The sequence below is a fragment of the Clavelina lepadiformis genome, chromosome 2 (assembly GCF_947623445.1).
Source record: "Clavelina lepadiformis chromosome 2, kaClaLepa1.1, whole genome shotgun sequence".
Lineage (NCBI taxonomy): Eukaryota > Metazoa > Chordata > Ascidiacea > Aplousobranchia > Clavelinidae > Clavelina > Clavelina lepadiformis.
Genome location: NC_135241.1, coordinates 6092228 through 6108000, shown reverse-complemented (window position 1 = coordinate 6108000; position 15773 = coordinate 6092228). Strand labels below are relative to the sequence as shown.

The 15773-nt window shown below is 36.3% G+C and overlaps 3 protein-coding genes across 3 annotated transcripts in view; 2 read left to right on the top strand and 1 right to left on the bottom strand.

The window, feature by feature from the left end:
* Nucleotides 1-15773, bottom strand: part of LOC143446359 (uncharacterized) — a 48328-nt gene that overhangs the window by 20758 nt on the left and 11797 nt on the right. Inside the window, exons 25-42 of the mRNA XM_076945958.1 lie at nucleotides 15485-15676; nucleotides 15071-15280; nucleotides 14473-14605; nucleotides 14237-14356; nucleotides 13769-13949; nucleotides 13243-13453; nucleotides 4146-4299; nucleotides 3826-3951; nucleotides 3571-3739; nucleotides 2825-3281; nucleotides 2265-2381; nucleotides 2064-2180; nucleotides 1736-1860; nucleotides 1207-1274; nucleotides 976-1082; nucleotides 723-884; nucleotides 524-642; nucleotides 199-377 (exon numbers count right to left, since the gene is read on the bottom strand). Coding sequence (XP_076802073.1) covers nucleotides 199-377; nucleotides 524-642; nucleotides 723-884; nucleotides 976-1082; nucleotides 1207-1274; nucleotides 1736-1860; nucleotides 2064-2180; nucleotides 2265-2381; nucleotides 2825-3281; nucleotides 3571-3739; nucleotides 3826-3951; nucleotides 4146-4299; nucleotides 13243-13453; nucleotides 13769-13949; nucleotides 14237-14356; nucleotides 14473-14605; nucleotides 15071-15280; nucleotides 15485-15676 — 2947 coding nt within the window. The remainder of the gene's footprint in view (nucleotides 1-198; nucleotides 378-523; nucleotides 643-722; nucleotides 885-975; nucleotides 1083-1206; nucleotides 1275-1735; nucleotides 1861-2063; nucleotides 2181-2264; nucleotides 2382-2824; nucleotides 3282-3570; nucleotides 3740-3825; nucleotides 3952-4145; nucleotides 4300-13242; nucleotides 13454-13768; nucleotides 13950-14236; nucleotides 14357-14472; nucleotides 14606-15070; nucleotides 15281-15484; nucleotides 15677-15773) is intronic.
* LOC143446008 (intelectin-1b-like) lies at nucleotides 5128-6908 on the top strand. Its single transcript, XM_076945449.1, has 3 exons — nucleotides 5128-5459; nucleotides 5550-6175; nucleotides 6296-6908. Exons 1-3 carry the CDS (start codon nucleotides 5195-5197, stop codon nucleotides 6521-6523), a joined length of 1119 nt encoding a protein of 372 aa, XP_076801564.1. The 5' UTR covers nucleotides 5128-5194; the 3' UTR covers nucleotides 6524-6908.
* LOC143446340 (uncharacterized) lies at nucleotides 7585-12709 on the top strand. The gene is made up of 6 exons (XM_076945933.1): nucleotides 7585-8002; nucleotides 8081-8706; nucleotides 8827-9051; nucleotides 10001-10639; nucleotides 10749-10999; nucleotides 12486-12709. Exons 1-5 carry the CDS (start codon nucleotides 7723-7725, stop codon nucleotides 10974-10976), a joined length of 1998 nt encoding a protein of 665 aa, XP_076802048.1. The 5' UTR covers nucleotides 7585-7722; the 3' UTR covers nucleotides 10977-10999; nucleotides 12486-12709.

The following is a 15773-nucleotide window of genomic DNA, read 5'->3' as shown; positions in this document are numbered from 1 at the left end:
CAGAAGAAAAGTGAAGAGAAAAAATCGCTTAATCCCCTTTTGAACTGTTACAAAACAAACAGCTATCTCTTCAAGTACACCTTATAGACTTAATTGTCAGAAGTTTAATTTGGTTAAACGTACACATATTTAATATCCAAAAATGATTAGAACATTAATATCCTGGTGGTTTACTAATACCATATGCAATATTCATACCCAGCATAAAATGGTCAACTGCTTGTGTACACAGCACAGAATACAAAGCTCTGCCAAGTTGATATGACAATTCTGACAACATTTGATGCGAACTGGGTGTTAAGGCTACGCCCATGTTGGATTTAAGAGCATGGCACATGGAAAGGAGAATGCGATCGCTTGATGGACTGACTACATATCTGCCGAAATTCCAACAGAGTTTATTTGAATTGGCTCAATGCGATAAATCTGATTTTTAGTTCTACAAACATCTTCGGTCAAAGTTATGAAGCTACAGTGCTTGTTACAAAATGATTACAACTTTTCATGACTGGCACCTTCTTACCTCGAACAAGAGCCTTGGTATTCATATCCATACTCGAATTTCCAATCCATAGCGTGGACCGACACAAGCATTTCTTCCTTATCGTATACGTGCTTCAGTCGCGCTTGCCATTCGAATACCTGAACAATCAACGACCAATACAGTGCCACGCTGTTAGATCATTGACTTCAAAGCAATGTGTTGTCAGATATGGGCTTACCTTATCCAGTTCAGTCTTGCTTGAATGTTTCATGGCCTCTTGCAAGGATGCATAAACATCTCTTTGTTGGGTCAAGATGCTGATAAGTCCACTAATTTTCTGTACTTGCGAAGGAAAGAGCAAGATCTTGCTGTCACTTTCGTTTGTAGATTCGCCAGTTTCCTGAAAATGAAGAAATTAAAAGGCAAATGCACCTGGTTCCAGAATAACTTTTCTAAAATCTAAAAAAAATTCTAAATTACGATCGGCAGACCTCCTGCTTTTGGGAGAGTTGATCCAGCTCCCCTCTTGTTCCTCGGCTACCGGACCTCACTTGGTCGGTGAAGAGCAAACTCTGCATCGTTTCAATCGGACCACGCCCTGTGTTAAAGCAAGTTATATATATGAATGAAGTCACGTCCCTAGCAACTTCATAATATTTATGTTGCGTTCTATTTCGTTCTATTTATGACGTTCTATTTCTGCATCTTCAAGATGTATTTACCAGAGTCTTGACCCATGGCATCATCATTGAAGTCTTCCTCAGCATAAAACTCATCATCTAAGGAAGATCTGCAAGAGAGTGAGAGTCAGTGAATAAAAATAATTGCAACAAGATGAAGAGAATTTTAAATCAACACACACAAAAAGTGTGGAGTAAAATAAAAAATTAAAACCAGAGTCAGCTTGCAGATTTTAAAACCAGAAACATATATCACCCAAGCGGGCATCATCCGTCTTATTTAAATAAATGATTGTGATTATATTTGAATAAGACTGATAATGCCCACTTCGGGGAAATATATTTCTGGTTTTAAAATCTTCAGGTTGACTCTGAATTTAATTATATAATTTACTCCACACTTGCCAGTGCAACTTAGCCGATCCAGTGATGGTTTGCTGTTTAACAGCCGGCGCTGAGAAGTTTTTTAGATCCAGGATTTAGACAAACTTTTATTCACACACAAAAAAGAATTATTATTATCTTCCCTGGAGCTACATCCAGTAATTCAATACATTTTATTAATAATAACCTGGTTGAAGGAGCACCAATTGACTCTGAAGCATCTGATTCATCATTTCTATCATCTTGTTTCTCTTTCTTCTTGCTCCTCCTTCGTGCACTCTTCATCCTGACTGCCTTCTCATCTTCAATGCCCTGGACATAACATCAGTTTAAATACTTCGGTCATTTAAATATAAAAACCGTAAATTGAAATACTTGAATTTGTAACGTTTAACCCATGAGTTTTTTAAACTACAAAATCATCCACGATAGAAATAGCTCAACTTAAGTCAACAATTATCTATTTTTAAAAGCGATCTTTAAGCATAACTAAAAAACAAAGTTTTGAACATTACCTTGAGCATAATTACGGCTGCATGGAGATTATCGCTTATTGCATCAGCAACTTTTGTCATTGCCATCTGGTCACCACTCTCTGTAGCTGTCATGGCTCCAGTGAGTTTTTCATTCATCTAAACACGAAATACCTTCAGTGACAATACTGTTTGCACCAAAACATGTTGTGTACGGCAAAATGATTTACAATAGGCCTCGACCTGCACCATGGTGGCCAATAGAACGACTTGTGTGGGGTTGTCCAATGTCCATGACACATGCTGACTTGGCACTGATGCACTTAACGCCACACTCAGTTGGTCTGCCATTTCTGAACGCTAGTGCCAAAATTCAGGAAAATAATTTCATATTAAAAACTTCGAAGTTGTAACACGCATAGTCATAAGCTTTAATATTTCCATGAAATCAAAAAATTTCGACACTTAAGTCCTTATTAAAACAAGAGTCAACTTTTATTAGTTTACTGATGGGTCCTATGAAAATATACATCTGTGCAAAATATACCTCATTTTGTGCACTACACACACTTTTTGCACTACAATCAAATCACTACTAGCAATTATTTCTAACTATTAATACCCAATACTACAAATACATAATGCATGTAGCGAACACATTGTGCACATAAAAAATTTGCAGATGGTGTGAGTAGTGCACATAGGACGTATGGTTTATGCATGAAATATCCGACACATAACACGTAGAAATTCTTTACAAAACCGCTTATAGATGGTATATTTTGTTGATAATTATTAACTACCTTCTCCATCACTGCTGCTAGTGGTTCACTTCTTCCAGATTCAACATCTGTTTGTGGAGGAGTTACATTTACCTTAGGAATATCGTGAGATCCTCCTGAACGCTGAGACACTGCGCTTGATGGCCTGCTAATGAGAATCTTGGATGCTCCGGCACTTCTTAAAGTTTGCTCGATTTGAGCCGGACGTGAGCTGTTGCCGAGAGCAACGTGCAATTGCTCCTGAAGAGTGACTTGTATGGAGGCTAAGAGCTGTGGTAGCCAAAGGGACATCGGACCTTCATAGATGAGAGATTTTTGAAGATTCAGTGCTTCTCCTGAAGTACTCATCACTGCCGTCACTCTAAATTTCTTCTTTCCTCCTGCAGAGGCATGACGAGATGGAGAAAGATTCTGGCTCACAACCTGCTCTTCCTCGAACACAAGTTGGCCAAGATGTGGAAAAATCTTGCAAAGATATCTGCAAAATTGGGAAATGGTTGTAGCAATCAGTTTAATAAATAGATATGTGTTTGCAAAGCTTGCAAGTAAAATGTTCCTGTGTTTCCATTTTAAAAGTAGCTAATAAATTAATCGCATTAATTAACACCCAAGTACATAAAAATACATTTGTTTTTATGAAGTCTTTTTGATCCTTTAGTATTTCCTATGATTTAAGAACTGTTCCATAAATTAAATGATTCAAACTAACGTACATAAGGTTGTGTCAAACTTTAAGATTCAATAATTGGTAACTTATAAAAAATTACTTGTTGACAGCGTTTAGGTCATATCCATAACAGACGATATTCATCACATCTTCCGGAGAAAGAAAATAGAACCGAGGAAATCGCTGACGACGTCTTTCCAAATTACCAAGCAAAGCATGACGACACTGTTCCATTTTGATGTCCATCTTCTCAAGCATGGGAAGCAAACCTTATGTTTGTAAACCACAAAGAGTCTTAAAAAATAGATTGGAGGTGCTGCAAATTTAATTGAACCTGACTAATAGTTCCATTCACCTTTTCTAGAACAGCTCTGAAGAACGTTTGTGTTTTTCTCGGTTGCTCTCATAAGAAGCCTGAAATCCTTGCTCATCACAGCAAACATGTTTGCTTCATGAGCTAAAGCTGTTCTTACATCAGCACCTGTTTCCAAATGACACATCTTTAAAGACTACTACAACAACCAATTTTTTTTCATTTGAAATTCCATAAGTTGATGAACAAAAACTCAACAGTAAGTGACCGCACCAACTGATGCTTATTTATGAAAGTAATAAAAGCATTGGTTTTGCTATGCTGAATGTTTTCCAAATTTTAAACAAGAAAAAGAATAGCACCTGAATATACTTCATCCAGTTGGACCCATTTGATTTGGACAGTCATCCATGCATCCAGTACAGCTTCTATTAGATGCAAGCGCTTTTGCCATTTGGTCACTTCATCAAGAAAGGACCCAATTGCGCTGTTACTTTGCATTCGATTTAGTTCCATCTGTGAAATAAAAAATACATTACAAGAACTGACAATATGACATGGAGGAATGAAAACACAAAAACGGACGAATGAAAACAAGACAAAACGAATATCATTTATAGTCATTGTTAATAAGAATAAATTCCATATTAATTCCATATAATATTTTGGTCCCAACTGAAGCTAAGCATTTTTTGTTTTTCTTACTAACAAAAACAGTGAGGTCCTAAAAAAGCTCAGTTTCAGGTTCAGTGACCTCTTGACCCTCTTGAGGGTCTCTAAATAAAAGTCAACAGAATTTTGTTCCTTTAAAGACAAAAATCACATTTCACCAAGAGGCATTTCCTGAATACGGTACTTGCACTTGTCGTTTTTATAACAACAGATGAGTTTTATCTACACTTGTGATGAATGAATTAGCCTACAATGCAAACATCTATATACACTCAATCGTTCACCATTCCGTAGAAAAAAAGAAAACCTAAAATCACACAAGTAGTCAAAAATTGGAAATGGCAGACTTAGCATATTTTGTGACGCTCTCTCAACCTTTATAAGGCAGTTAAACTGTAAATTGAAGTAAACAAATCACTTACGTACTATATTAAACCACTGGTTTTATAAAAGCCAGGAGGATTACATTGCATGAGTGTCAGCTTAAATTATGATCAGCCGCAGGATACCTATGGTTAAATCAGTATGCAAACTAGGTTACACAATCATCCATAGGTTCTACAACAAATTATGAAGTAAAACGAAGATAATAAGATATGATCGGACAAATTTTGAAAAAAAGCAAAACTTTAGTAAAACAAATTTAGTGATGTCCAGAAGATATTTTGATTTTATTATTTTACAGGTAAAAAACCAACATCAGTAATATTAAACGGCATTGGGATATACTGGAGCAAAAATGAGCTTGCAATTCAGTATCTTTTTTGTGATGCTTGTGCATATTGTGCTATCACAAAAAGCTTGCAACTTGTATTGTGATGAGAATCCATCAAGCCATATGAGTTTTGGAGGAACTACAAATAAGGGATCAACAGGAGCACCTGGAAAACGAGGTGGAAAAGGTGACGTTGGTCAAAAGGGAGCCAAAGGTGACATTAGTGAATGCCAATGTTCTGTTGAGGAAAATTTTGAAAGACGAATTCAAGCTTTGGAGATTGATTCAGGTGGTACAAAGGAAATAATTATCTCCAAAATAAAAAGAATCAGCCATTTCCTAATCAAACACACAAATAACGTAACCGTTTATTTAACAGACAAAAGAAGAAATATTCCAACATGTTGTAAACAAATTCAACAGGTAACCAATTCAAACAACAATGGTATATACTATATACAAGACTCCAATGGAATGAAATATCCTGTCTATTGTGACATGGCCATTGATGGTGGTGGATGGACTTTAGTAGCATCCATTCATGAGAACAACATCAGGAGCACTGGAAGATGTTCTCCTGGTGATCGATGGTCAAGTGAGCATGGACCAGAAAAAGGTGCACAAGTTGGAGCGGAAAACTGGATGAACTATAACACATTTGGTGATGTTGCCTCAGCAACCAGTGATGACTACAAATCTCAGGCTTACTTTGACCTTCAAGCTCGTGATGTCATGATTTGGCAAGTGCCAAATGATACACCATTGGCCAATTACAGTTCAGCATCTTATCTTCAATATCGTACAACAAATGGATTCCTACGACAGTATGGTGGCAATCTTTATCGTCTTTACAAAGATCGTTTTCCTATAAAATCTGGTGTTTACAGCAGACCAGCTGATAACGGTCCAGCTATTCCTGTCACTTTTGATAAAGGAAATGCAAATGAAGTGATGAGACATCTTGGACCTAATATTCGCAATGGCATAGAACCTGGATATATACAGGTATTAATAATTTATTTATACGCTAAGTTTGCATGGTTTATCAATTGGGCAATACTTGGTATTGTACTTGTTTAGACAGTTTTTTTGTTTTTCAAAATGACCAATGATTTATGGATATAGTTTCGAATCATCAACCATGAAAGAAGTGCTTATGCCCTTTGTCCTGGAACCCGAACAGTCAGTCAAGGAAATAATGAGCATCATTGTATTGGATCAACAGCAGACAATGCTGATGCCCGATATTGTGGTGACTTTGCTGCGTTTTCTTTTAACCAGTATGGAACTGGAAATGGATGGAACACTGATATGACTTTGCTTAAATCGACCTTTTTCATATTTTATCGCTAATAGTAGGAACTATGGAATAAGGTTATGTCCACATTGTATCATTGATAAAATCATTTAAATGTCTTTGTCTATGTATTAGAAGTAGTAGCTTTATCATTGGTCAAGCAGTATTATTGAAAAAATAGCTCATGCTTGATCAACAATACACTAACCTTGTATATTGCTGTAAACGCTATTAGATATTTAGATCCTAACAACGCATACCTTAGCTATTGTCAATAAAACATTGGTGTTTAAGTGCATAAGCTCTAAAGAATAACAACAGAGAACAATAGATTGTCATAGGATAAAAGTCATTATCTTTCACACTTTCTTGAAACAATATTGAATGATACTGCCAATTATTTCTATTATTAATTGCATATGAATAAATGTTATAATCTGACATATGTGTGGTTTAGGTGGTGTCACTACTAGCATGTTGTTATTAACAGTAAACAGACATATGATATAAGCCAAAAATAATCAAATCTTTCAACATAAAAATTTGTTTTTGCACAGAAAGCACAGATTTTACCTCAAGATTAACAGCAAACATAACATGTTTTTGTTACAAACAACGTCATATGCCCTGGGGCTATTCAATTATTTGAATCTTTACTTATTCCAGGCTTGCAGCCAGTTGTTACACGAAAAAATTAAAATGAGTAAAATGGAATAATTGCTACTTATACAATGCTTCCGTGGAAATGAGTTTAGCAATAAAATCTAACAGTGGAAATACAAATACCCTGTAGCAACTACAATTTACACAAGTAATGTAGTTCATGGTATAAAAATGTTAGTTGAGAATATGTATAATGAGCTTTAAAGAAACCAACATTAAATTTTTACAAAAATCAGGGAAGAAATTAAGAAAATAAGGTGTTAAACTGGTGGTTAGAATCAATCATACTTTTGTTGCACAGCTCAGATGTGTATAAATAATTCTAAAAATATTGAGGTCTAGTAGATTATTATTTTTCTTTCATAATAAATTATTCAAAGATGAAATCTCAGCACAGCTAACATGTATGTTATCTTGAGTTTTAGGAAAACTATTTTTACCAAACTTTCATAATCCTTTTGTATCTTCTAATAGATAAAAGGTAGAGCTAAAGTACTTAACTTACAAAGAAAACTAAAAAAATCATCCTCTTGTGCATGGGTTGTTGCAGTTTGTACAAAAAATGCTAAACTCTTTTGGTTAGAAAACGAAAATGAAAAGTCTACAAAAAAGTGTGTGTTCAGGCGTAATTTTCAGCACGCTCTTTTATTTGGTCCTTTCACAACGACCTTGCAACTTGTATTGTGATGAGAATCCATCAAGCCCTATGAGTTTTGGAGGAACTACAAATAAGGGATCAACAGGAGCTCCTGGAAAACGAGGTGGAAAAGGTGATGTTGGTCAAAAGGGAGCCAAAGGTGACATTAGTGAATGCCAATGTTCTGTTGAGGAAAATTTTGAAAGACGAATTCAGGCATTGGAGATCGATTCAGGTAAAAGAAATCCGATGTTGAAACTCAATGGTATATAATACTGATAAATCCTTCAAATGATAAAAATTTACTTAACAGACAACAGAAGAAATATTCCAACAAGTTGTAAACAAATTCAACAGCTAACCAATTCATACAATAATGGTATATACTATATACAAGACTCCAATGGAATGAAATATCCTGTCTATTGTGACATGGCCATTGATGGTGGTGGATGGACTTTAGTAGCATCCATTCATGAGAACAACATCAGGAGCACTGGAAGATGTTCTCCTGGTGATCGATGGTCAAGTGAGCATGGACCAGAAAAAGGTGCACAAGTTGGAGCGGAAAACTGGATGAACTATAACACATTTGGTGATGTTGCCTCAGCAACCAGTGATGACTACAAATCTCAGGCTTACTTTGACCTTCAAGCTCGTGATGTCATGATTTGGCAAGTGCCAAATGATACACCATTGGCCAATTACAGTTCAGCATCTTATCTTCAATATCGTACAACAAATGGATTCCTACGACAGTATGGTGGCAATCTTTATCGTCTTTACAAAGATCATTTTCCTATAAAATCTGGTGTTTACAGCAGACCAGCTGATAACGGTCCAGCTATTCCTGTCACTTTTGATAAAGGAAATGCAAATGAAGTGGTGAGACATCTTGGACCTAATATTCGCAATGGCATAGAACCTGGATATATACAGGTATACATGATTTACTTGCTCGCTAAGTTTGCATGGTTTATCAATTGGGCAATACTTGGTATTGTACTTGTTTAGACAGTTTTTTTGTTTTTCAAAATGACCAATGATTTATGGATACAGTTTCGAACCATCAACCATGAAAGAAGTGCTTATGCCCTTTGTCCTGGAACCCGAACAGTCAGTCAAGGAAATAATGAACATCATTGTATTGGATCAACAGCAGACAATGTTGATGTCCGGTATTGTGGTGACTTTGCTGGGTTTTCTTATGACCAGTATGGAACTGGAAATACATGGAACTCAGATATGACTTTGCTTAAATCGACCTTTTTCCTATTTTATCGTTAATAGTAGGAACTATGGAATAAGGGTATGTCCACTTTGTATCATTGATAAAATCATTTAAATGCCTTTGTCTACAAGCCCTTTTTCTTAAATGTAGAAATGTATTAGAAGTAGTAACTTTATCATTGGTCAAGCAGTATTATTGAAAAAATAGCTCATGCTTGGTCAACAATACACTATCCTTGTATATTGCTGTAAACGTCAATTAGCTTGAAATCAAAACATGTATCAGTGTATAGAAAATAAATGCATGAAACTATCACAAGATATTGTTTGTGCAAGCACCATGAAAAGAAATCGAGAAAGATTCAAAATTGCATTTATATATTTTAAGATATTCATTCATTTAGGAACAATATGCTTTACTTCGTTATTCTCTACTTTCATTTATGAATTTGTTGGAACTTTATTAGATATTTAGATCCTAACAACGCATACCTTAGCTATTGTCTATAAAACATTATATGAGTCGAACATTAGAATAGTCATACAGGTATGCAAGGTTGCGATTTCACAACTGTATACAACAACATGGGCAGATTTTCTGTATGTGTACAATGTTGTTCTCTTTTCCTACTTTAAGATTAAGTTGTACAAAAATTGACTAATCACTTATCACTTTTTATTGCTTAATAGCTTCCTTTGGGGCCAAGGCCATTCAAATGATTGATCTGTGCGATACTAACCAGTTCACACAAACATAACGAAACATCCCTAAACAACCATGACACCAATCAAAATTATTAAAACAAATATAATTCAAGAAATCAAAGATCACAATTTACATCCTGACAAAAGCAAACACCACATGAAACAAAGCATTTTATCAATGAAAACTTGGCAGTATTGCTGAAAATATTGCTCAATGATGTTGCTTCAGCAACCAGTGACGACTAAAAATCTCATGCTTACTTTGACCTTAAAGCTAGTCATGTCATGATCTGGCAAGTGCCAAATGACACATCAATGGCCAGTTACAGAACCGCTTTTAACCATATTTCTAAACTTCAAAATGATTGAGGGCCAAATCATACAATTTGTTTATTTGATATGTGCCATGGGGCCTCCTGTCTACTGTGACATGACCATTGATGGTGGTGGATGGACTTTAGTAGCATCCATTCATGAGAACAACATCAGGAGCACTGGAAGATGTGCTCCTGGTGATCGATGGTCAAGTGAGCATGGACCAGAAAAAGGTGCACAAGTTGGAGCGGAAAACTGGATGAACTATAATACATTTGGTGATGTTGCCTCAGCAACCAGTGATGACTACAAATCTCAGGCTTACTTTGACCTTCAAGCTCGTGATGTCATGATTTGGCAAGTGCCAAATGATACACCATTGGCCAATTACAGTTCAGCATCTTATCTTCAATATCGTACAACAAATGGATTCCTACGACAGTATGGTGGCAATCTTTATCGTCTTTACAAAGATCATTTTCCTATAAAATCTGGTGTTTACAGCAGACCAGCTGATAACGGTCCAGCTATTCCTGTCACTTTTGATAAAGGAAATGCAAATGAAGTGATGAGACATCTTGGACCTAATATTCGCAATGGCATAGAACCTGGATATATACAGGTATGCTTATAACTTTTCTGAAGGGAAAACTATGTGGGTTACCTTATCTAGCTATACGTGGCTTCAAAAATTTTATATTTATTTCACATATAATGGTTTATGCATAAAGTTTCGAATCATCAATACTGAGGGAAGTGCTTATGCCCTTTGTCCTGGAACACGAAGTGTCAGTCAAGGAAATAATGAACATCATTGTATTGGATCAACAGTAGATAACGTTAATGCCCGATATTGTGGTGACTTTGCTTCGTTTGCTTATGACCAGTATGGAACTGGAAATGGATGGAACACTGACATGATCTTGCTCAAATCGACTTTCCTCATATTTTATCGTTAATGGTAAAAAGTATGAGTTATATATAAGGGCATCCAGGCAGGATAGCGACTGTCAAAACAGCGACTGTCATAATGGTGACTTCATAATAGCGACGTAATCAAGTGAGCGACATTCCAAACAGCGATTGTCTAAATGCCGACCGCATTAAAACAGCGACTGTTATGATAGCGACTTAACTAGGCTTTCCATTTTTTTTCCATCTTTCAAATTTTTTTGTTGTTTATCATTGCTTTTTGAAATAGGCTTGAACATTTGCTTAATTGCCTATTGTGATGGGACAATACAAAAGCTTATTGAAATTTATCACCCGCAGGGAAGGCCTATTGTGATACACTAGATTGCGGATTATACGAGATACTATGATACGAAACAATGTGCTTCCCTGCATTTTTGTTCTACTCCCAAATAAGCAACAAGTAACATACTCTCAAATGTGGACTGAAATCAAATCACTGAAACCTGGACTCGCTCCAAGAAGTGTACAGATCGACTTTGAACTAGCTTCCAAAGCTGCGCTCATTGAAGCATTTCCTCAAACGCACATCTACGGCTGTTACTTTCACTTGGGACAATCGCTCTGGAGAAAGATTCAGGAAAACGGACTGCAACGGTTATATGTGCAAGACGACAATATTCGGATGGCACTGAAAATGCTCCTTGCTCTTGCCTTTCTACCAGTGGATGAAGTGAGCGATGCCTTTGATGAATTGGTGGCAGACTACCCAGCAGAAGTAATGCCTCTCGTAAATTACTTCGAAGACAACTACGTGGGCCGAAGAAACAGACGGGGAGACAGACGACAGCCATTGTTTCCCGTACATATGTGGAGTGTGAAAGCCAGACAAGATGCGGGACTGCCACGAACCAACAACCAGCTAGAGAGTTGGCACAATGCGTTTCAGGGATCAACGGAAACTCATCATCCTTCCATCTTTCGATTCATCGAAGCTTTAAGACGGGAGGAAGCCCTTCAACGGGCAAACCGAACCCAGCTACTACAAGGCAGAGACCTGACTCAGCGAATGAAAAGATACGTGACAATGAACACACAAATCACTGTTGTACAGCATAATCGAGGCCAGTATGATCTGCGGCAGTTCCTTCGAGCCCTTGCTCGCAATTTAGAAATAAACGTGTCTTGATTTTTATTGCATTTTTATTTTATTTTATTGCTTTTTAAATCATGTGACTTCATGTGACTATGGATAGTCCAAATAAAATGTTGTTTTAAAGTCCCTTTTGGTTTCAATCTTTCACTACGCAGTATTTGCCTGTTTCTGCGTGCATACGTGTGTAGAGAGGTGTGGGGGATGGAAGTGCGTGTGCGCGTAAGCCTTGGATTTAATAAAAGAAGTGAGGTCGCTGTTGTGGCAGTCGCTGTTTTAAATGAATCGCTGTCGTGTAGTCGCTCTATTGACAGTCGCTGTTTTAAATGAATCGCTGTCGTGTGGTCGCTCTATTGATAGTCGCTGTTCTGACAGTCGCTATTTGGAACCCGAGCCATATATAAGTTATATGAAAATATATAACATCATGGTTGTATATTTTCATCGTTTGCAAAAAGCATGGTAATACCACTTTGGTAAGTTGCATGGGCGATAAGTCACATGCATACTCAATAAATCTCTGATTTGATGATACATTTAATTATATCAATGTCATGTATTTATCTATCAATGTTTTCATTCAAAAATGTGCTAGCATATTGAAAATAAATGCTTGCAGTAATTGTATTCTTACATCTGTTTGAGTATAAAAAAAAGAAACAGAACAACGTTTTTATCATTGGGCGTTCCTAAGATTATTAGAAACCCAGCAAAAGCTTTGTAAGTATTGCATATATAACATTACATAAGTCAAATAAAACAACATTGATAATGTAATATTGGCAACAAAGCAAATGTTAAGACTACCGAACCGACATAGAACCACACTTTCTGACAGAGAAGGAAATTGTCTGCTTTGCTCTTTCGGAATTAGTGTATATAGATTCAGTAATAAAAATCCTTTTATTACTTTGTTGTTTCTTACAGTAAAAGTTATTATTGCTAATAGTCGAACAACATGACAAGAACTTCAACTGCAGTAATGCCACTGCAAACATAATTTTCAAGAACTGATATATTTGATATTTATTAGATAATACTCAATCAATCAATGAATGAGTGTAAACTGGTTAAGACATTACAAAAATGCTCCAATAAGGCTGGCTACAACAAACAGAGGTGGCAGGTAAAACCGACAAATCAAAAAAGTCAAATCTAACCTGATGATGCTCCAGCTCAGAAAAGATTTTTTCAACGTTCTTCAAGAGACAGATAGGACTGGGATCATCCACGAGATTTAAAAGACTAACGGGAAGAGAGAGAACGGACGTCCTACCTCCTCCTTTACCTTTTGAAACTGATCCTCCAGTTTTATCAGAGGAACGTGAGTGGACTGCACTCTTCATGCTCTTTGATCGCGTTCCTCCAGTTCTGAGTAAATAAACCAATCTCGTTTAATATACAAGGGATGAAAATCAATGTAGACTAGATACAGAAAGTTCGCTAATTTAAAACTGAAGGGATTCATCAAACAAAAATGAGTTACCCAATATTGGAATTTGGTATAATAAATAGGAATGTATGAGCACTTTGCCAGGACTAGTTAATTGTGTTGCACTATCTAACGTCTTGAACTAAGATGAGTTGAGTTGCTGAGCTTCAATCGTACTTGTTCAAAATCTAACAATTCTTAACTCACTTGTTTATTAAAGTCAAAGAAGTAACTTAGTTAAAGATTTCACTCACCGACTGCCCTCGTAAGTCTGGAGGAGGGCGTGTGGCATCATTTCGCTTCCGGTCACCTCACTTCCAGCTTCCAAATCAGGGCCAACAGCTTTGGACTGACCCCGCGTGTGCGGTTTTAACTCAAATATTTTGCTCAGCCAGACTTCCTCACAAGTTTTTAGAGAACTTTCAATTGTGAGATCTACAAATTTCAAGAAAATGATTTTTCAACAAAGAGAACAAGTTTTTATTAAATATATTTTAGCTTTTTAACAATAAATAAACTAATTTTGGCCTGATTCCTTGTAACAGAATCTATGTAGATCATGTAAAACATCTCCAAGTGAGGCACAATTATGCTCAAAGCAAAACATTATGCATATGATTTCTTTCACTACTCAGTTTTGGAAATAGCAAAAGCTTGTGTTACGTGGATGCATGGCATCCAAACCAAGGCATAGGTCAAGGACCAAGGAAAAACTGTCCAACCTTTGACAGCTCGTTGCACAATTGCTTTAACTTCATCAGCATGTTTCTGTAAGCCAAGCTCCAGTAGGTCACCAAGAACCATTTTCTTCAAACTATCAGTATCAGTTTGTAACAGGCCACCTAAAAATAAACTTGTAAGTTGAAAAAACAAACGTTGAAGCCCACGCTATGAAAGGGCTCTTTGCTGGAATTAACTTGCTAACATTCTTTCCAGCTTTTTAGATCATTGTATCAACCTGTAACACGAACAAGCTGTTTCCAATGCCTTGTTCTCATTGCAGGGTGGTTTAAGTCTTCAACCAACGGCAAGCATTGCTCTATTACATTCACGGACACTATCATTCCCATGTATACATCCCAGTCTGTCACCTGAAGATAGAAAGATGCTCTGGTTGGTGCAGGTCTTGCTCACAATAAATTTCAAATCGATTCAAAAGCAGCCAATTAAATTTAGATACCACAAGTTATTTGAAATTGATTAACTTACATCCTTCAATGATATAAATATTGAAGAAGTCATGGTAATGTTCATAACTATAATAAATTTGTTTTTATGCATTGTGAACAAACAACTATGTTACATGCAATAGTCGAATAATGTATTTGAAGCTAATAACAGTGGTACTTTTTACAAAAATAAGCATATTCCTCATAAAGTTAAAAGTTTAAATTAATAAATTAAATAAATTACAATTCAAAGTTTATGGAATGCTATAAGTTTGAAACTTTTATCTATTGGAACACTTAAAAGTTCTCAAGAAGGTTACGCTTGACCAGAAAAGTCACAAGAATTATACCAAGCAACGAATTTCAAAGACAAATTCTCCACTGCACCTCTGATGAAAGTGACTGTATGATATCCTTTTGTTTAGCAATGGCTTGATGAAGGTGTTTGGTGTCAATTCTTTGCCAATGTTTTAACTTCCAGTCTCTCTGTTCATCCTGGACCAGTTTAACATGATGCCAGACAAGTTTAAGGTTACGGAGGTCGCGTTGGTACTGGGCGAGTACTGAAAAATTGACAACGGCTGTCTCCAGCAATTCCTGAAAAATAAGAAAACAAGGTTATTAAACACTGATCCAAAAATAACCAGTAGAAAATGAACAGCAGTCAAAAGAACCTAGTGCTTGTTGAAATGTCTATAATTTTAAACAGGAAAAATGACGCTCAAGATAGTTGCACAGACTTATTGCAGCTAACGACAGCACAAAGTCATTTTATGGATAAATAATTGTTCATGATTCTACCTGTAGTTCAATGAGATCCTGAGCTTCCACTTGTAATGCTCGTAGTCTTCTGAAAAAAGTTTCAATCGATGCATTTGCATCGTGTATCGTACAGTCTCTTGAAAAGATATCTGAAGAACGTAATTCAGAGGCCAACAACTGCACCTGTTCACTGAAGCGTAACAGGTCACGTGTAATGCGGTCTGACTCTTCCTGTACAAAAATATCAGATGTAATAGTGGCAAATAGGAAGCCTAGACTTCTAACTATGGAAATAAACTTAATTTTTGACATATTAATGAAACTACAA

Coding starts and splice junctions, on each gene's coding strand:
- LOC143446008 (XM_076945449.1), top strand. CDS start 5,195: ATGAGCTTGCAATTCAGTATCTTTTTTGTGATGCTTGTGCATATTGTG. Junction 5,460..5,549: donor AGCTTTGGAGATTGATTCAG/GTGGTACAAAGG, acceptor TTTATTTAACAG/ACAAAAGAAGAAATATTCCA. Junction 6,176..6,295: donor TAGAACCTGGATATATACAG/GTATTAATAATT, acceptor TTATGGATATAG/TTTCGAATCATCAACCATGA.
- LOC143446340 (XM_076945933.1), top strand. CDS start 7,723: ATGAAAAGTCTACAAAAAAGTGTGTGTTCAGGCGTAATTTTCAGCACG. Junction 8,003..8,080: donor GGCATTGGAGATCGATTCAG/GTAAAAGAAATC, acceptor TTTACTTAACAG/ACAACAGAAGAAATATTCCA. Junction 9,052..10,000: donor CCTTTTTCCTATTTTATCGT/TAATAGTAGGAA, acceptor TGATCTGGCAAG/TGCCAAATGACACATCAATG.